Raw genomic sequence first — 21,721 nt, forward strand, 5'->3', positions numbered from 1 at the left:
TGGATAAAATAAAGTCCTTAATGCAGCACACAGTCAAACTATGCAACTCACTCCCACAGGAGGCAGTAATGCTCAGATCTTGCTCACATGTGACCCAGTTCTGCTGTAAATTGAAATCCCAATAGTTTAGCTACTCCTAAACTATTGAGAGCCAGTGTGGTGTAGTGGTTAAGAGCGGTAGTCTTGTAATCTGGGGAACCGGGTTCGCGTCTCCACTCCTCCACATGCAGCTGCTGGGTGACCTTGGGCTAGTCACATTTCTTTGAAGTCTCTCAGCCCCACTCACCTCACAGAGTGTTTGTTGTGGGGGAGGAAGGGAAAGGAGAATGTTAGCCGCTTTGAGACTCTTTCAGGTAGTGATAAAGCAAGATATCAAATCCAAACTCTTCTTCCTTGATGCAAATGTTTAAGATAGGAGGGAAATAAAAATAGTATATGGAAACTGGAGAGCATCTTAGAAGCTCAGGCATAGTGGACCACCAGCAAGAAAGGCAAGATGAAGGCTGAAAGTAAAATGAGGAAGGGTGTCTAGTTAGAGCATGCAGGCAGGGTGTATGCAGACTATAACTTTAACCTTTTGGTTTTTCAGGGCCCATTTGTGCAGTTTCAGAATAAAATGTTTCTTCAGAATCAACTCTGTACATGTTCTGGGGTATTCTGCACTCTGATGTGCAGAGCTCGGGCAGCAACTACTCTGCCACAGGCAACAAAATGTCTTGTGCACCAGGATTAAGTGGCAAGACCGATGTGGATTGTAGCACCTGAGTGGGATGGTGGGGTTGCCTACATCTCCCTTTGCCTCCTCCTTTCCATACCATGACGTTCCCATGTGCAAGTTTTTTCTGCGAAGGCTTCACCCTCTCTCCAGCATTTAACGTTGCCAACTGGTGGCCTATTTATTGCTGCAAGGACCTTAAGTCCACAGGCACGATTTACTTAATTGATTTATTGCATTCAACTTCCACCTTCCTTTTTCCCCCATCTTCATTTAATCCCCACTACAATGCTGTGAGGTGGGTTAGGCTGAGATGGGAGGGACTGGCCCAAGGTCACCTAGGGGGCTTCATGGCTGAGTAGGAACCTGGTCTCCTAGGTTCCTAACTGTTGCACCACGCTGGTTCTCTCGCTCGCGCTCTCTCTCTCTCTCTCTCACACACACACACACACACACACACACACAGAGAGAGAGAGAGAGAGTTTTTATCCCCACAACCACCCTGCTTGGTAGGTCAGGCTGAGACAGGTGAGCGCCACTGCAGCGTGGAGATTCGAACCCTGATCTCTCCATCCTTAGGCCGACATTCTAACCACAAGACCACGCTGTCTCTCGCTTGGTGCCTTGGTTCGGTGCGGCGTATGGGCTATACGTCCTCCCAGCCCCTAGGAGTCGTCGCGCCGCCGCTGCAGGTGCCGCTCTGGGGCTTCCTGCTCCATGACGGCGAGAGCGCGGCTGCGCCCGACGAGAGGACATGAGGGGAAGGGCCGCGCATGCGCGAAGGCGCTGACTCCGCTTCACTCGGTGCCTTCTTTTTCCCGCCCGCGTCCCTCCGTCGGCCTCTGAGGCAGCGGCGATGGCGGTGGCGGCGGCCGCGCTGCCCGGAGAGCTGGCCCAGGCCGTGGCCGGGGCGCGGCTGCTGGTGGTGGGCGCCGGAGGCATCGGCTGCGAGCTCCTCAAGGACCTGGTGCTCACAGGGTTCGCCAACATCGACGTGGTGAGGAGGCGGCGGCGGGGAAGGCCCTCCGGGGAAGGGAACCAAAAGCAAAGCGGAGCCCGCCCTGGCCGTTATCTCCCGCGGCCGGCTCTTATTGGGTCGCCTCAGCGTCCCCCTCCCCCACCCGAGAGGGGGAGGGGCTTCGGGATGTGACGCCATCGCGCTTGTTTGGATTGGGGTTTCGTTGTTGTTTTCATTTCCAAGGCGGGACCCCCCGCGAAGTGCCGCTGCTTCAGCCTCTTGGGTAGCGGAGGGCAGGGCAGATTCCTTCGTTCGTTGCATTTATAGCCCACGTTTTTCTCCAGGCAGCTCAATGTGGCTTCCATGGTTATCCCCCTCCTCATTTAACCCCCACAGCAACCCTGCGAGGTAGGCTAACTTAGAGTGGTACTGGCTGGCCCAAGGTCACCAAGGGAGCTTCATGATGGCCAATCAGGCCCTGGTCCGAACACTAACCCAGTGTTTCTCAAATTTGGGTCTCCAGCTATTGTTGGGACTACAACTCCCATCATCTCTAGCTAGCAGGACCACTGGTCAGGGATGTTGGGAATTGTAGCTCAACAAAATCCGAGGACCCAAGTTTAAGAAACACTGCTCTGACCACTGCATGTTGCTACAGATTAGGGATTCTAATAGCTTCCTCTGTGATGAGTGAGGCTTTGTTGATGTGCTGTAGTTCCAGATCCACCAATGGTTGTGACTTGGAATAAGCTAGCTTCCTAGGAGCAGTCTGTTGCTGAGTGATCAGTTGCTACAGACACAGTGCAGAGTGTATGTGGTTGTTTATGTTCTGCTTGTGGGTTTTTGAGGGGCACCTGATGGGCTATTTTTGTAGACATAATGTTTGCCAGAATGAGTCTTTGATCAAGCAGTCTTTATAGATGTTCAGGCTTGGCAGATGCTGTTCTTGTGCTGACACAGAGTACCAGATTGTTAGATAAAATAATGCCGTCTTTGTGAGCTCCAGAACCATCATCATTAATAATAATAATGATAGTAATTATTAATATTTATTAAATTTGTATACCACCCTTCAACCATAGATCACAGGGCAGTTTACACAATCTGGCTGGCTGCTTCTAGGAACAGGATGCTAGACTTAGATGGGCTCTTGGTTTGATCCACGAATATCAAACCCAATTTATCTGTTACATTTGTATCTCCTCCTTCCTTCAGTGTGGCATGTATGGCTCTGTCTTCCTATCTTATTCTCCCACCAGCCCTGTGAGGTAGGCTAAGCTGAGAGATGGCAACTGGCCCACACTCAGCCATTCATGGCTAAGTGGAGATTTGAATCACTTAGATTTGAACTTAGTCCTTATCCAACACTCACTGAATTGGTAGTTATAAAGGTTTGTAAAGATTCATGGTGATAAACACGGTGGGGAAGTCTTTTTGCAGCTATTGACTGATAGTGAAGAATGAATTCAATGGAGTCAATATACCTTCTAGCAGATTTCAGGTTCAAACAATGGGGGGTAACCTTCAGTTATTATTGTCATCTTCCCAGAGGCCTTTGTCTGGGTGCTGCTAAAAAGTTGATGGATTTAAGAGTCTGTCCAGCAAGGTATTTGTTGTGTGTATTTTAAGTCCAGCCTATCAGCTGCTGGGGCGTGAGCGCTTAATATCCCTGCCCCCAGCACATAGCTCATCCCATCATAAAATATGAAAATGCATTAGGATCTGTGCCTTGAATCCATGTCGGTGGTGCTGGCAAGCAGTCGTTTTGTCATTTTTAGTGTGCAGTCTACTGATAACAGCTTTAATACTAGGGATGTTTGAGGGGAGGTAAAACCATTCAAATTCAACAAGTTCCATTTTAATTCTGCTGGATCACACATTAGTCATGCCCCTTGGAAAAGCAAAGAGAGGGAGAGAGGAGTGGGAGGAGACTAGCCACTGGTAGGGTGAGAGGAAAGGAATTGGGAGAGAAGCAACTGGAGAAGGTGGTGCCTGTGGCATTCATTCAGAAAATCCAATTGTACACATACACACTTAAGATCCAAAAAGGTTGGGGATCTCTGCTTTTGTAATTTCACATATATAATTTTTCAACAATATGGTTGAATTTTCCAGTCACATTTTCAATAGAGTTATCACTCTTCTGTAGTCAGAATAGACCAGAGTACGTGGATCAGCATTGCCCACTAGATCAGATTGTCATGTCAGAACTTGACTAATTTCATTTTATGATGCAAATAGAACCAGTTAGGTTGCTAGTTGATTATTCCATGGTAAAGTCTAGGAAATCAAATGCACTATTAAGCCACACTGCATTTTTTCAGAACTGAGGACAAGAAGTATGGCAGAAATGTTGCTTCTGGTTTCAAAATCATTGCTGCCATGTTTCTTTTAACTTTTTTACATCCTCTTGACTACCATAAAACAGACGGTGGAACTCTATTTTAGAATACAGTACACCACTTTGGAATTCAAGAATGGGGTAGTATGGCTAGGCTAGTTCTGTTTTCTGTGATGTGCTGTAAGCTCAGTATTTGCCAATGAATTATATGCTGGAAAAACCTGTAGATGTACTGCCTATCCTCCATTTGTAGTTTGAAGTGTTATAGTCCTAGAAAAAAAACTTGATAAAATTCTATTTCTACTGGTTTTAATTAGCCTATAGCTGTAGATCAAATGGGGGCAGCACATTTTTTAAAGACACTGATTTCTGATAAAGGCAAGGTACAGTTTTGTTAATCGGAACAAATATGAAGTGTTTGTAATTAATCTATTTCTAGATTGATCTGGATACTATTGATGTCAGCAATCTCAACAGGCAATTCTTGTTTCAGAAGAAGCATGTTGGAAGATCAAAAGCTCAGGTAAGAGGAATTTCAAAGTGCAGCTTTCACAATTTAATTCAGTATTGTTTTTGATACAACTTTAGAAGAATACCTATTAGGCATCTGCTAGAATTAAATTTCATGTGATAACTTCAAGAAGTTCACGTTGACTATAATGTTTACTTTATGATATGTTCCTTTATATATTTAATATGTTTGTATCATAATAGGCCATGAAACAGAATTATCTTCAAAGCTGAGAAGATAATTGGGTGCTTGAACATTTTTGTAAAAAATCAATAAGGCTATTTCTAACTCATAGGAGGAGGTTTAAGATGACTAGATTAGTAAAAATTATCTGTATGTGTTCTTGTTGTCTTGCAGGTTGCCAAGGAAAGTGTGTTAAGGTTTCATCCTGGAGCTAACATTATAGCTTATCATGACAGCGTAATGAAGTATGTCTGATTCTTCTTACATTTGGAATTTGTATCTGCTTTGTGAAAAAAAGCCCATAAAAAGTGACATATACCCCAAACAATTATTAGCTATGGGTGTCCACACTGTTAGTCATTAGTGGAAATGTCACAGGCAATTTTGTTCTGGGTGGGGAATAGATAAGAAAAAAGCAAACTATTTCCATTTGGGTCCTAGGCAGATCTTGCATACATCAAAAGTTTACAGAAATGACACAATACCCTGTCAATGAGCCATCAATGCAGTAATAAAACAATTACTTTTATTTTGCCCCAAACTATTTTTTTCTCCATGGACGCAGAAAATGGCTGTTTTAAAAGTTTTACTTGTTTTATTTGTGCTGTGTGGTGGTTGGTGTAACTAGTGCAACCAGAAAATATTGTGATGTGCTGTTTGGCAGATGTTGTATTCATGTGGTCATATACACCTGTCACGTCAATATCAACAGGCATTTATTTACTGACCCCCTAAACTGGATCTTGTCTTCTTTTTCTGCAGCCCTGACTATAATGTGGAATTTTTTCGTCAGTTTACCCTAGTTATGAATGCCTTGGATAATAGAGGTATGGTTTATCTTTGCTATAATGTGAGACAACTGAGACCTGGAGTTTTGAAATGTCTCTGTTCTGACATGAATGTGCTTGAAAACTGAGAGACTGTGCAAGGCTGGATTCCTAATAGTCTATTGGGAGTATTGGGACAAGTGGTATCTTTACAAACTGTACTTTTTAATGCAATCTGAGAAGTCCTATCAAAAATGCTACGTATGGTCTCCCTGCTGTACAGTGAGGTTGCAGTATTGAACATATCTTATTTGGGTTACCTGAGGAGGAGGAGGGGATAAGAAAGTTTGCATTTGAAAATCAGTGACTCTTCTTCTGTTTACAGCTGCCCGTAACCATGTGAACAGGATGTGTCTGGCAGCTGATGTCCCCCTCATAGAGAGTGGAACTGCAGGCTACCTTGGACAAGTAACAGTTATCAAAAAGGTGTGGCAATGATACTGTGTTTTCGTATGCTGTAGTATTATGATCCCTTAAGTGTGGTTTTCAACTAACAATGGAAACATGATTGAAAAATTATTTTCTACCTTTCCCCCTCTGTAGGGAGTGACGGAATGTTATGAATGTCAGCCCAAACCAACCCAGAAGACCTTTCCAGGTTGTACTATTCGCAACACTCCTTCTGAACCAATCCACTGCATTGTGTGGGCAAAGTATTTGTTCAAGTAAGCTAATTTTTTAAACCATAAAGTTCTTCAGTGATCTGATTTGTGAGCACCAGGGGAAACTGGCTAGATCCAGCTTTTCTGTACCTGATACACTGTCGTGGTTGTTTTGCAAAGTGTAGAAGAGTCATGAATTTGATGGCCTTGTGTGTCTGGCAGATTAGTTAGGTGCTACGATGCAGCTACGGGAAATCTAGAACATCAGGCTGGTCTGGTCTGTTGTGTGTAGGTTGCCTTGAGTGCTTGTTCCTATAAAAAGATATCTAATATGTTTTGATAATTCATAGAGATCACTCCTTCCTATACAAGTGCCAACAGGATTGTAGCAAAAATGGATTCCTTAAGAAACAAGATGGGAGTTGTCAGCATGTTTAGAGGGAACCTCAGCATTATGCAGAAGTACAATATAACTTTGAAAAAGAAAACTGTAATGTAAAAACTTGGGAAAAGCAGCCCAGCGAGTACTGAGCATGCTCAGTAGCTTTAGAATAGTAGCAGTTGAAAAAGAGATATGAAATGCAGGAGGGAGTGGCATGCTCTCCTTTGAAGAGAGTTTGAGTACAGAGTTTTATTGCAGTTCCTATTTGTCAGGGCTAGTTACCGTCTCAATTTTGTGTGAATGGTTTGGATGTGAAACATCTCTGAGTTCTGTTGCAGTATAAATTGACTTTTCCCTTAGTGTTGGTTTTTTAAAATTACACCCCCCTTTCCTTGTGTCTTAAAGCAGTTTGCAAAGAAAAAAAATAAAGCATGCTATTTGGAGGAGCAACTTAATGGCTAAAACCAAACCTTTATGTTAACAGCTGGACATAGCACTACCATAAATAACTTGCTTTCAAGATTATTCAAGCAAAGACATTTCAGTCTCTAACCACCATTTGTGTTTTAAAATGTAGTCAGCTGTTTGGAGAAGAAGATGCTGATCAAGAAGTGTCTCCTGACAGAGCTGATCCTGAAGCTGCTTGTAAGTTTTATTTAAAAAAAGACAATTTTGTGCTTCTTTTGGGGAGTCCTTCTATCAGCTGTGCAACTTCTGGTTGGGTATCAGCTGCCACAGAATAATATTTTCCTTGATCCTCAGCTGCAGAGTTGCATAGTTCTGTGTATATGCTGCGTACAGGAGAACCATCAGTAGTTGGTTAATATTTACTCTTAAATAACCAACATTAGTATTGCTTTGAATCCTGGTTCATTAATTGAGCCATAACTTTCTGAATATTTCAGGTAACATTCTGGTTCTTTAATAGACTAGTTTGTTGAAAAAGTAGAAGAAACCTCCTGACTAGGTTTCCCTCTTTTGGTAAAATTGTATCTGTGCCAGGTGAGTGATCTTGATAGCAAATGGAAAATGTCATCTTATCGACAGGGGAGCCAGCAGAAGCTGAGGCCAGAGCAAGAGCATCTAATGAAGATGGTGATATTAAACGTGTTTCAACCAAGGAATGGGCTAAATCAACAGGATATGATTCGGTTAAACTCTTCACTAAGGTATTTGTCTTAAGTCAGTGGCATTTGCAGAAATTTCTTTTTATGCCACTGTTAAGCGGGGGCAGACATGTTGTAAGATCTGCTTTACACTTGCATCTGCTTTTCATCAACTGTTCACATTAGGCAAGCATTGACTGTGTGGATATTTCAGTGCCTGGCTATTTGTTTACTCGGGATTTCAACTTGCTGGTTTTCATAGAATTGTAGAGTTGGAAGGGACCCAAAGGGCCATCTAGTCCAACCCCCTGCAATGAAGGATCATAGTCCGGTTGTATGCTTTTAATGGTGTACATGGCTTGGATATTTTTATTTGAAGTGGTATATAAACTTGACTAAAAAATAAAATAAATACAGCAAGGTGCATTTGGATTTTTCAGCCCGAATCCTCTTCCTGTGCAAATGGCAGAGCGCTAAAACTCAGGACACTGTAGGGTCAGTCGTGACCAGCAACATACCTATCCTCCTCTTGTCCCTGTTGTCTTTCATTTGGGTTAGAGATAATGGCTAAATTAGTGATGGGCTGTATAAGGAATGGGAAGGTTGTCAGAAAATAAAAAGGACACAAGTAATTGATCAAGGGTCTATATAATAGCAAACTTTGTGCCCTCCAGATGTTTTAGACTGGCCATTGGTCAGCAGTGATAAGAGTTCTGGTCTGCAACATTTGAAGGGTGCCAGGTTAGCTACTCCTGTTCTGTATCATCATGAGATATCAGCTAATAAAAGGAGTTGAGTAACAAAAGCTTGCTGCAGACTGGAAGGAGAGGGACACTGGCATGCAATTCCTTCTCTGGTACTGATATACAAGGCTGGATTAATTAAATCTTTCGAATTTACAAACAGAGCAGAGTACGTCTGCAACTTTGTTCTGAAAAGTGTGAATGTTACTTTGCTAAGTTTACTTCTGGTCAAACATGTGCAAGATTTCACTCTGCAGCTTCAAATATGTTTCCAAGAGTTTGGTTGCCAGAATTAAGCATGTTTCAATAAACCCAGATATCGTACTGGCCATGTTTCCCCAACCTGCATTTTCCTCACAATCTAATTGTGTTGCACTTCAGTAAGCAGAGCCCCTAGAATGAATCCTGTAGTGAGAACATATTGATCACAAGACTATTGATATTTGTATAAAACAAATATCCTCTCATACAAATACGGGCCCTTGGTGCCTAGATGAATATGCACTGGTGTTCAATATTAAATGTTAGTAGATCTGAAATGTACTCTTGAAAGCACATCATTTTTTTTTAATATATATAATATTTATTGGAGTTTACAATGAGAATACATGTAACAGACAATATAGCAAATATCTTAACATAGTTTCACATTTTTTTTTTTGGACTTCCTCACATCTCCCGCTCCCACTTTCATCGTTATAACTTTTTAGCAGCAATTTGTTATCTTATTTGCATTCTTATATCCCTTCTATATTTCATAGTCTTCTAGTTCTCAAAAAAAGAGTTATATTTTCTCAATCTCTCTTATTTTCTTAAATCATCTAAGTTAGTGGTGCTCAATTATTTATGATCTAGCATCCTGCTTAGCATTCACTCAAGTTGCAATGTTTTTGTAAATAGTTCTTAAATTTCTTCCAATCCTCCTCCATCGTCTCTTCTCCCAGGTCACGGATTCTGCCAGTCATCTCAGCTAGTTCCATATAGTCTATCAGTTGCATCTGCCATTCTTCCAGTGTGGGTAGATCTTGAGTTTTCCAGTACTTTGCGAGAAGTATCCTTGCTGCTGTTGTTGCATACATAAAAAATGTCCAATCCTTCTTTACCACCCCTTGGCCGACAATACCCAAAAGAAAGGCCTCTGGTTTCTTAGTGAAGGTATACTTAAATACCTTTTTCAGTTCATTATAAATCATTTCCCAGAACGCCTTCACTTTAGGGCAAGTCCACCAGAGGTGGAAGAATGTTCCTTCGCTCTCTTTACATTTCCAACACTTATTATCAGACAGGTGGTAAATTTTTGCAAGTTTGACTGGGGTCATGTACCATCTATATATCATTTTCATTACATTTTCTTTCAAAGCATTACATGCAGTAAATTTCAATCCAGTACTCCACAACCTTTCCCAGTCCTCAAACATAATATTATACCCAATGTCCTGTGCCCACCTTATCATAGCCGATTTGACCATTTCATCTTGTGTATTCCATTTTAACAGCAAGTTATACATCTTTGACAGTACCTTAGTCTTTGGTTCTAACAATTCTGTTTCTAGTTTCGATTTCTCCACCTGGAACCCTAGTTTCTTGTCATTTTTAAAAACTTCTTTAATCTGAGCGTAATGTAACCAGTCTCGCACTTTATCCTTCATTTTCTCCAAACTCTGCAATTTCCAATTGTCTCCATCTTTTTCTAATATTTCCCAATATTTAGGCCATTTAGCCTCCATATTGGGTCTTTTTCGGGCCTTAGCTTCCAAAGGTGAAAGCCACCTTGGAGTTTTATTTTCCAGCAAGTCTTTATATTTTGTCCAGACATTAAACAGTGATTTTCTGACAATATGGTTCTTAAAGGCCTTATTTGCTTTAACCTTGTCATACCATAAGTATGCATGCCATCCAAAAGCATTGTTAAACCCTTCCAAATCCAACACGTCAGTGTCTTCAAGAAGTAGCCAGTCTTTTAGCCAGCAGAACGCTGCGGCCTCATAATACAACTTTAAATCTGGCAGGGCAAAGCCCCCTCTTTCTTTCGCATCAGTTAATATCTTAAACTTAATTCTGGGCTTTTTGCCCTGCCAGACAAACTTAGAAATATCTCTCTGCCACTTCTGAAAGCACTCCGTCTTGTCCAAAACCTGAAGTGTTTGAAACAAAAACAACATCTTTGGCAATACATTCATCTTAATAGCAGCAATTCGGCCTAACAAAGAAAGTTTCAATTTTGACCAACTATCTAAGTCTCTCTTGATTTCTGCCCAGCATTTTTCGTAGTTATCCTTAAATAGACTTAGATTTTTTGATGTTATGTTCACCCCTAGGTATTTTACTTTTTTAACCACATTAAGTTCTGTCTCTTTCTGAAACCGTTCTGACTCTGTATCTGTTAAGTTTTTCCCCAAAACTTTAGTTTTCTGTTTATTCAATTTAAATCCAGCCACCCGACCAAAGTCATTAATCAGTTGTAATACTCTTTTCGTACTAGACTCTGGCTCCTGCAAGGTCAAAACCAGGTCAAAAGCTTTTAATTTATATTGTTTCTGTCCGACCTGAATTCCTTCCACCAACCGGTCCCCTCTGATCATATTCAATAGCACTTCCAGAACCGAAATAAATAACAAAGGGGAAATAGGGCAACCTTGTCGTGTTCCTTTTTCAATTTTAAACTCCTCTGTAACCACATTATTAACTATCAGTTTAGCTTTCTGCTCTGAATATATCGCCTCAATCCCATTCTCAAAACCCCGTCCCACTCCCATTTCTTTTAAGTTTCCCATCATAAATTTCCAGGAGATGTTATCAAAGGCCTTCTCCGCATCTATAAAAATTAAGACTGCTTTTGTGTTTATATCTGTTTGCAAAAGTTCCAAAATGTCAATAATGTTCCTTGTATTAGCAAACAAATGTCTACCTGGGAGAAAGCCTGCCTGGTCCTTATGGATTACTTCATTTAAAACTTTTTTAAGTCTACTTGCCAAAATGTCTGCAAATATTTTGTAATCCACGTTTAAAAGAGAGATGGGACGATAGTTCTTAAGTTGTGTCTTTTCAGCTTCCGTCTTTGGTATTAATGTGATAAACGCTTCCTTCCACGACTCCGGTGCCCTCTTCCCCTCCAAAATTTCATTGCTGACCTCCATCAAAGGTTGTATCAAGTAGTCTTTTAATGTCTTATAGTACTTGGAGGTCAGCCCATCTGGCCCTGGAGATTTGCCCAATTGCATGTTCCGAATGGCTTGTTCAATCTCTTGTCGTGTTATTTTGCAATTCAGGATTGTCCTATTTTCTTGTGACAGTTTTGATAATCCATTTTTTGCCAAAAATTGTTTAATCTCGGCCTCGTCTTGCGGCCTCTTGAAAGCACATCAGTTGATAGTAGGCTTCTCTTCTAAATCTTATTTTCTAGCTTTTCAAAGATGACATCAGATATCTGCTAACAATGGATAAGCTCTGGAGGAAAAGGAAACCTCCAGTTCCTCTAGACTGGAATGAAATACAAAATCAGGGTAAGCATATTATTATTTGCCTTTCTTTGATACTTAACAGTTGGACTGTCTACTTTTAAGGTAAACTATCAATTTTATTACTGAACTGCTGCAGAGCTGTTGCAGGTGCTTAGTTTTGGTGTTGGGATGTGGTTCCTGAATCCGCCCTATTTAAAGAATAGTTTGGAGTGTGATAGCAGCTGGGATAAGATATTGATAAATGAAGACATCTGAGTTTATAGTGTGCATCAAAGCTCGCCAATGGGGTGCTCTCCAGATTCTGCTAGACTCTTAGCATGGCTAGTGGTCAGGGATGATGGGAGCTGTAGTTCAGCAGCATCTGGAGGGAACCATATGGCTACCTCTGAGGTACTGCAGCTGCACTTCCAAATTTCCTCAGACATTATGCTTTTCACATATTCACTACAAATCCTTGTGATGAAAAATCCAGTAAATCAGCCATTTGTGCTATTGAATTAGCTTCAGACTTATGTTGGTAGCAGTGGAAGCATTTGCTGACTCCTTAAAGACGTGTGTATAGATGGGAAAACAAAACAAGTTGAATTTGAAGAAGGTTTTAACAAACAAGTTTCTCGCTTCCTTTCCTTTAAAGAAAACAGTGCATCTGATCAACAGAATGAACCTTCCTTGGGCTTGAAAGACCAACAGGTTCTGGATGTCAAGAGCTACGCACGTCTGTTTTCTAAGAGCGTAGAGACTCTGAGAGCTCAACTAGCGGAAAAAGGTGATGGAGCTGAACTTATATGGGACAAGGTTAGTTCAGCAAACGTTTGGGGATGTGTTGCATGCAGACGAGTAAAAATGTTTGGATTCTAGCACAGCACTAATAGTAGATATGCCTAGCACACTAGGGGTTAGCGTTCTCACAATATCTTCTCTACAAAAAAATGGCTGTCTTTGAGCCTTGTAAATGACATTAGACTGTTGAACAGATGTGTACCCTCTGTTGGGCTTTGCAAATTGTCAATTTTAGATGCGGCCTCTGTTGGCTATAAATGCAGAGGGAACAATCCACTGAGCAGGACTCAAGCAGAAGCCCTATAGAAACAAAGTGCAGTTCTCCATTCTTGTTTGATGAAAAAAGTGGCCTCATGGGAAGTGACATCTGGAGCACAGAGGAGGGTCCCCTTGAATTCAGTGCAGCTCAAGCGAGAGAACTTTCCAATTTCCTTTCCAAACTATTAGAAGCAGGACAGAATAAAAAGCTACACTAAAAGTGATAAAGCTGCCTAAGGGAAAATGTCAGCAGATAAAATTTGTTTGTTTATATACCACTAATTCGTTTTTAAAAATCAAAACAGTTCACAACAACTACATAAAACCAAACAATAATATTGTATACAAAAGTTAAAATCAGAAATCGGATAACTAAAATTAGTCTGTTTATTTAGAAAACTTGGGCAAATAAAAAGCTCTTAACATAGCACCTAAACCTTAATAGAGAAGATGCCAGGTGGACCTCTCTAAGGATGACAAGACCCTCTCCCCTGTTAACACTTGCCTTGTTTCCAAAAATCCTTCTGAAAAATGATCTTTGTGCTGAGATTCATTTGGGAGCAGGCAGTGTATATGGGATACTGTGAAGGGCTTTAAAGGAGAAGACTTTCACTTTGAATTGGACCTAGAAACTATGTACCTTATGGATGAATGTACCTCTCTCCAAAACTTTATTTTAACAATGAGTGGTGTAGGGCACAATAGAAAATGGGGAGTATAAGTGATACTTCATAGATGAAGAGAGATTCTGTTTAAAGATGTTTTTATATATATATAATAATGAACTATCTTTAGAAACTTATCTGTTCCCATGGTTCTTATTGGAAAAGCAGTATAATCAAACTATATCTCAAAGGCTCATTGCTGTGATTGAACTACTTGATTTTTACATTCTTGGGGGATTAGTATCTCACCACTTCAAGGGATGGAAATGCTGGACTCATGGCTCAGCTGTCAGTGTGGCCACAAAATAAAAGTTAGTCATATTAAGTTGCATTACAGAACTGTTACTTGGTACGTATAGCAATTTTAACAATTAGAAGGGTATGTTTTATGAGTAATGTGTTAAAAGAGTTTGAGTTCAAGCTTATTTTACACAGTTATTTTTTTCAAGTTCCAGAAATGCCTCTGTTCACTCTAAAATGATCAGTATTTTCTATTTTACTTCAAAATGACTATTTAACAGGATGATCCTTCTGCAATGGACTTTGTTACTTCTGCTGCGAACCTCAGAATGCATATCTTTAGTATGAACATGAAGAGCAGATTTGATATCAAATGTAAGTGAAAAGCTTATATTTATTTTCTTGAAGGATTTTCTCTGTCCTTGTTTTAATATGCTACATAAACTCCTTATTTCTGCTTCTTCCACAGCAATGGCAGGAAACATCATTCCTGCAATAGCTACCACTAATGCCATAATAGCTGGTCTGATTGTGCTGGAGGGTTTAAAGATTCTCTCAGGAAAAATAGAGCAGTGCAGAGCAGTAAGTGTGGTGTTGATTTCCTCTCTCTTCTCTTTTGATTGTTCATGCTGGATAATTGATTCCCTTTTTTCTTATCTTCTGAAGATCTTCCTTAATAAACAACCAAACCCAAGGAAGAAGCTACTTGTCCCCTGCGCTTTGGACCCTCCTAATCCCAATTGCTATGTGTGTGCAAGTAAGCCAGAGGTGACAGTGAAACTTGATGTCAACAAAGTCACAGTTTTGACGCTACAAGATAAGGTGAATGAGCCTCTCCCTTCATCCACCTCTTAGGTTTTTCAGTTTAAGCACTGTTCCTAAATCACTAATCTGCAGAATCTCTTCTGCACCTTAGGCCTTAAAACACAGGTAGGGAACCCCAGGCCCAGGGGCCACATGCGGCCCTCCAAACCTCTCTGCCTGGCCCTTGGAACTCTCCTCAAGCATTGCCTCTCACTCATCCTGTTTCACACCCACCCTCAGGGTTTCTTCGTAGCTGGATTTTTCCCCTGCACTCTGATGCTGCTTTTTGTTTGACTAAATGGAGGATAGAGAGGTAAATGTGGGTGTGTCCTGTACAAAGGTCACAGTTACATTCCTTGCTCCACCCCCTTTTTTTCTCTGGCCCCACTCACCACTGGCACATGTCCAGAAAGGGTTTGTGACCCTAAGGCTGAAGAAAGCGGGAGGCTCCCACACCCTAGTCAACACACACAGAGATGGGGCTTGAGATTTAACAGATATCATCTGGCCAGAAATGGTAAGCCAGACCAGAAAGACACGGACTGAAAATAGGTTGGGTTGCATACCAACATTACAGATGCAAGGCGAATTTTGTGGCTGGTGCGCATCCCTAGTAGAAAGTGTTGTTTTGATCATGTATAAGAAGGGGGTTGGGTGTAAGTCTTGGAAAAGGATTATTGTTTCAGAGTCTTGCTTATAGATTTTTCCCTCCCTTGCATTCTTTCAGATAGTGAAAGAAAAATTCAATATGGTAGCACCTGATGTCCAGATAGAAGATGGAAAGGGGACTATTCTGATATCCTCCGAAGAAGGAGAAACTGAAGGTATGAAATGAAAGTGAAACTGGTGTGGTCAAAAGTCAGCCTGACATTTAAGGAAGCTCCACACTGCAGCAAACACACAATGTGCAACACTGTGTAGCCTTGTGTCTGCCTCTGGGTGCTCTGAGCCAGGTGACCCATAGATGTGGATACTATCCAAGCTGTAGTTGGACCCTCATTACTACAGTTCTCTGATTTGGAGGATTTTGTTTGGGTTATACAATGCAATCCTGGCTGCAGTCATGTATTATTAGGGGTCCGGCAACAGGTACTAGCAATCAAACCAGGAACGGAGATCTCATCAAGCCACTGGAAATGATCCCATAGCCCAGCCTCCCAAGTCCGTTGCAGGTTTTCTTAAGTGTAGCTTCTGGCTTTGAAGTGTGCAGCCTTCCATATTTCTGGCAAAGAAAAGAGTATACGTGATGTATAAAATTTTAACATAGATCAATAGGTATTAGCAGCCTTACTTTGCTTACTTTTCCTTTGCTTTTGAGTGTTTTGAGTTAAGAAAAGCCTTGGCGGCGACTGATGTTTCTACAGAGTACCTGATGCTGCTTTTCTCCGGTTTTCCCCATGTCCCCCTCAGCAAATAACCACAGGAAGTTGTCAGACTTTGGGATCCGAAATGGTAGTCGGCTGCAAGCAGATGACTTTCTGCAGGACTATACCCTGCTGATCAACGTACTGCACAGGTGAAGGCCATTGATTTCCTAGAGCTATCAGAACCAGAAACTGCAACTCTGCCAAAAGAACCTTCAGATTAAATAAGTGATATAAGTCTTGCTAATACAGAGACCAGCTCTGCATTTGTGAAAAACACAAAATTGAGAGCCAGTAGCGTTCTCTAATATGCAAGAATAACTCCCAGGCCCTCCCCATTGGCACAGCATCCATAACTGCCTTTGAGTGTACTGTGGTGCTTAGGCAAGCAAGGGTTGAAAAAGCCAACACCTCGGGTTGAATAAGCCATTTCACAAACTGCCTCTTATTTGACCATCATAGTGTTTTGGCTCATTTGACCATCATCTGAGTGTGTTTTTTTCTGCATTTTTTTTTTTAATCAGTGAGGAGCTTGGGAAAGATGTGGAGTTTGAAGTTGTTGGTGATGAAGTTGTTGGTCCCAAGCCATCGGAACAGCCAGTCACTAAGAATATCACCAATGGAAGTGATGATGGGGCACAGCCCTCAACATCCACAGGTAAAGACTGGCAGTGGGAGGGAACTGTATTGACATACCTACAACTGCTTGGAGGTATTGGCAGCCCCTTGAAATTCTAGGATGCAAGATAAACCTTTATAAAGCCTTCCAAATTTTCCTGGATCTTGAAAATTCACTTAAGCCCCCAGAAGGGCCTGTTTGTTCACAATTTTTGCTTTAGCTTTTGCACATCCAATCAATATATCTTAACTCACTGAGGGACCATGCATTTTATGGATTGAGCTGGTCCATTATTTTCTAAGATGGCAATTTGCCATCACTCTCAGTATCATTTATTGTCTTGAATATTTGAAAACAGTCGTGTGCCTCATTTTAGGTACAAGTGTGGAACATTTAGCCTATTTATGTTAAGCCTATATTTAAAACAACAGCGCTAGGCTGCAATGCAGTGACTCTTTTCTTTTCCAGCTCAAGAGGAAGATGATGATGTACTGATAGTTGAGACTGAGGAAGGTTCTTCAAGCAATGCTGATGACACAGAAAGCAAGAGCCGGAAAAGGAAGCTGGATGAGAAGGAATACACTGGCACCAAACGGCTGCGCTCAGAACAATTGGCTGAAGAGCAGGATGATGTGATAGCACTAGACTGAGTGCTAGAATGCTCCAACCAGTAGGACGTGCCAATAGGATGATTGCTAGGGTGTGCAAAATGTCCACAACTAGGACTCTGGCTTGCAGTATCTTCCCATTTTCGTTTGGTAGGACTTAGAACTTCTCTAGTAAGATTTAGTAGACATCTAGTTTATAAGCATTGTGGGCATGAAAACGAAGCATGTCTAATTATATAATGCCTGAAAGACGGATTGTTATGGGAAAATAAGACAACTCCTGTTTGCTGAAATGGTTTTATCACTTGGTGACTTCTGAGAGGTTTTTAATTCTTACTGTTTGTTAGCCTAGCCTAGTTCTCGCCATTTTTCACACCCTCAAACCAAAACCTTGAAAGCAAAGATGTGTCACGTTTCAAACAGTCAGCCGGCACAATGTACATTACTGTAAAACAATGTTGATTTGTCAGCTAGTACTGCCTGATGTGTCAGTGTCAGAAACGGATCTTGGTGTACTGTTACAGCTTCAGGTTATTTATATGGGATGTTTTGTAAAACTTTAATGCTACTCTACCATTCATCTGATGGACCAAAACAACAGACAAACTATTTGCTACATTTGTTTGAAAGCCCACCTATATGGAAAGTTGAGGATTTGTAAAGTGGATACAGTCTTCATACTTAAAGCTGTACTAATAATAGTTTTAAGCATCCTACAGGGCTTCTGAAAACATCCTTTGTTGGAATTGAAAAGGGAGGGTTTTTTTAATAAAACATTTTGTCACTGCAGTTTTTTTACAGTCTTTATTCTTCCACTACCCAGGGGTTGGATGCAAATTCCTAGGTGACAGTTTCATAGCTGTGTAAAGTTTGCCTGGCTATGTTACAAGTGACCAACTGCTACAGAGGTCTGTGGTTCTCCTGGACTGAGTCAGGAACACTTAAGAAGTTGACTGTGACTGGTCTTTGCTGTTCTCTCCACCACCACTGCTGCCTGAGCCCTTGCTCAGAAGTAGATTTGTAGCAGAAATAAACCAACGCAGAATGGCAGGGTGTTCAGTTTAGTGCACACTACTACCCTGGCACCCACCCTGCCTACTCTGGACCAGGCTTGTGGTTGTCCTTGCAAAGATGTTAGATGGTGTAAAAATAGTTTTCACCTTAAACCTGGATAATTCTCTTTCAGCATTGACTTTAAACACAAAGTTAGCTCAAGTATCCATAATCAAATGGAAGAGTTGGGAAGGATACTATTTTCTGGAAGTACTTCAAAGCAGTCTCATAGCTTACACATTTTTCGCAAGTGCTGATGCTTCAGATTCTGTCCTCTGCACCTATTGCATAATCTTTGCTTATTGAAACTAAAAAGATCGCCCCCTGATGTTGGTGTTCTAACTCTTTAGTTTGACTTCTTTTGATTCTGTTAGAATTGGCAAGTCACCTCCAGGGTCCGCGTGTGCCCTTGGTGGCTGAGCCATCCAGATTCTACACACTGAAAAGCTGCATTAAGTGACCTATATTAATCATGCAAATAGCAATGATTCCTATCTGCATAACTGTCTTTTTACTGTTTTGCATAACTGATACCCTATAACTTGGTCGATCTCCAAGACACCTTTTGGCTATGGGGAAACTGACGAATAGTGTTGCTTCTAATAAGTTGGTCAGAATCATCTTGCTCTGTGCCACAGATTGTCCCTTCAGTGCAGGGTGTGCCATTGCACCCCACTTCCTGACTGCTGGCCTAACAGATGGCTTCTCAGAGATGAGGTTATTGATGCATTTATTAGCAGTGGCCCAATGGGTGGTCCACAGGATGCTTTTATTATTGGTAGTGGTTTTGTTTTGTTAAGGGATAGCAGGTGTTGGACCCTGCACCCTCCCTGCTTTTGGGCTGCTTATGATTAGTCGGAGAGCTAATCTAGTGGAACAGCTGGCCTGCTGGAGCTGTGAGAATGGAAGTTGCCAAGTGTTCACCGCAGCCGTGAGTTCACTGCATTGCCATTGGTAAGTGATCATTCTGCATCTACAACCCATCCTTTCCAGTATGTAGATAATTTTGGCAAAGTGCACTGAGTGCAACACAGTAAGTGTTGGGAGTCTGATGCAGCACAGAACCCTGGTGGGGTAGGATCTGCTAACCACTGGCCTGCTGCAGTCTCAGCGCATATTGGCAATGGAAGTCTCAACCCACTAATGGAAGTTTACCTTCCAATGCAAATATCAAGTGGGGCAAAAAAAAAGACTGTAGTTTGAGACCTTGCCACCAGGTGTGTGTGTGTGTCCCCAGTAGCATTGCAGAGTGGCCCCTTTTGCTTCTATAAGTGAGTGGCTGCCACTTCCAAGAAGTAAAGCACAACACTTGGACCAGAACTGTGTTGAAGCTGAAAATGCCCACCTCTCCTAACAACAGGCACCCTAGTCTCTGCTCAGAGGGGTCCTACAAAGCGCAAGTGCAGTGTGGGTTAGTGGTCAGGGTGTCAGACAAGGACCTGGGAGACCTGGGATCACATCCCCACTCAGCCATCAAAATTCACTGGGTGGCTTGGGTCCAGTCACTGTTTCTCAGCCTAACCTACTTTACAGGGTGGTGAGAATAAAATGGGGAGGGGAGGACTGTGTATGTCGAGCTTTACAAAAAAGGTGGAATACAAATGTAATAAAAATAATAAATAATGTAGCTCTTCTTATTGCACCAAAACTTTCCCAAGGTAATCCTTGCAGCAGATGGGGTCTTTCATAAGCATAGATCACGGGTAGGCAAACTAAGGCCCGGGGGCCGAATCCAGCCCAATTGCCTTCTAAACCGGCCCAAGGACGGTCTGGGAATCAGTGTGTTTTTACATGAGTAGAATGTGTCCTTTTATTTAAAATGCATCTCTGGGTTATTTGTGGGGCCTGCCGGGTGTTTTTACATGAGTACAGAGTGTGCTTTTATTTAAAATGCATCTCTGAGTTATTTGTGGGGCATAGGAATTCGTTGTTGTTTTTTTCTTTCCAAAATATAGTCCGGCTCCCCACATGGTCTGAGGGACAGTGGACCAGCCCCCTGCTGAAAAGGTTTGCTGACCCCTGGCATAGATATTATTATTATTTTGATGTATAAAAAGCCGACTCCACTCTGTCTTCCTAAAACACAAGGTCAGACAGGTTGCCTAAGTGTCTCCCATGGAGTTCTCTGGACTTTAGTAACTGTCGGCCACTTGGTGCAGGAACAGATTCACACTCAATGATGGACAAGAGTCTAGTTTATTTGGGTGGAGTGATCAATTATCTGCACTTCATCTAAGCAAAAGCAGAGCTTTTGTAGTGAACCAGAAGACGTCAGCTGGACAGCAGCACCTACTATTCTTGTCAGAATCAATTATTTTAAAACTTGATCCGATCGAAGATCTGTCAGATGCTTAAAAACAACTGTCTGGAGTGATTTTCTTTATTTTGGGATGCTGGAATGTGAAGCTGCTTTTCTGTATTTGTTTTCCTACGTAAACAGCACTAAGAGCGCCCTAAATCCCAAGGGATGCTTTTTGTCTTTCTCTTATCTAATCAGAGGTATTTATGAAGCATCAATCATAGCTGTATCTTTTGCCTCTTTGTGTGGTTGGCGCTTAGCTGTATCAGTATTCAAATATTGAAGGAATGGTAAGAATTTAAATTGCATTGATGGCTGGTGGGAAGTGAAAAATGGTATGCCAGTTATCGCTGCGGGGTCAGCAAAACAAAATGGCTTGTATATTTTTTAGACCTATGTCAGTTTTGCATCTGCTCTGTGGAGATTGTCCAAGAGGATAAGGGACTCGAGAAGACTCTCATCAGTTTCCTGGGATCTTGGTTTGAAGCTTTGGGGCAGGGAAGGCTTAGGACCCATTCAGTCCCACAAGGGCTACAGTTTCTTTTGAGCAACTTTCCAGCGGATCACATGCAAGTGGTGGGCAAGACAAGAGACAAAAGAGTGTGGAGCAAAGAATAGAAATGCTACCTTTGTATAATAGGCCAGTTCACACATACACACACACACACACAGAGAATGAACGAACAGTGAATCCAGGCTGTGTTGCCTTAGATTGTGAGTGCCAGATGAAAGCTGAGTGCATAAGTAACTCATTCCCAAGATGCATTCCACATTCAGGACAGTTTTTGGTTTTTTAAGTACCTCTTCACACAGTACATAGTTGAACTATGGAACTCACTCCCACAGGACCAACTTGGATGGCTTAAAAAGAGGCTTAGACAAAGGGGTTTTTTGGCTTGTGGTGTTAGCGAATGGGGAGAATGGTGATTGTATTATATCAGGCCAACAAACACTGTAACCACCAAGTTTGAATGCAGCTCATCTACAGAAAGATTAAACTTCGGTTTTGTTGTATTACCTAGGCAGTGCAAAACAAGGAGGACACATGAAGGGTGGGTTGTGTTTGGTGGGTCACGTGGCCTGCACAACTGTCATCCATTTCACTGCTGGGCTTATGTGGAAGGTATTCCTGATTGCCTCTGCCTGTTAGTTTAAATCGGTCCATCCCAATATCCTTGCCTATCTTTTCTGAGCTTTAGTCA

General features: G+C 41.7%; 1 protein-coding gene across 1 annotated transcript; it reads left to right on the forward strand.

Annotated features, from left to right (window-relative positions):
- Positions 1-1,538: 1,538 nt before the first annotated feature.
- Positions 1,539-17,956, forward strand: UBA2 (ubiquitin like modifier activating enzyme 2). Its single transcript, XM_081017045.1, has 17 exons — positions 1,539-1,712; positions 4,454-4,537; positions 4,883-4,953; positions 5,471-5,535; positions 5,861-5,961; positions 6,079-6,200; positions 7,097-7,164; positions 7,567-7,688; positions 11,772-11,871; positions 12,464-12,624; positions 14,054-14,147; positions 14,242-14,354; positions 14,439-14,594; positions 15,304-15,400; positions 15,987-16,092; positions 16,465-16,598; positions 17,028-17,956. The coding sequence occupies exons 1-17, from the start codon at positions 1,572-1,574 to the stop codon at positions 17,207-17,209; spliced, it is 1,917 nt and encodes a 638-aa protein (XP_080873171.1). The 5' UTR covers positions 1,539-1,571; the 3' UTR covers positions 17,210-17,956.
- The last annotated feature ends 3,765 nt before the right edge of the window (positions 17,957-21,721 follow it).

This window comes from Podarcis pityusensis, assembly GCF_964106645.2.
Source record: "Podarcis pityusensis genome assembly, chromosome: 8".
NCBI lineage: Eukaryota > Metazoa > Chordata > Lepidosauria > Squamata > Lacertidae > Podarcis > Podarcis pityusensis.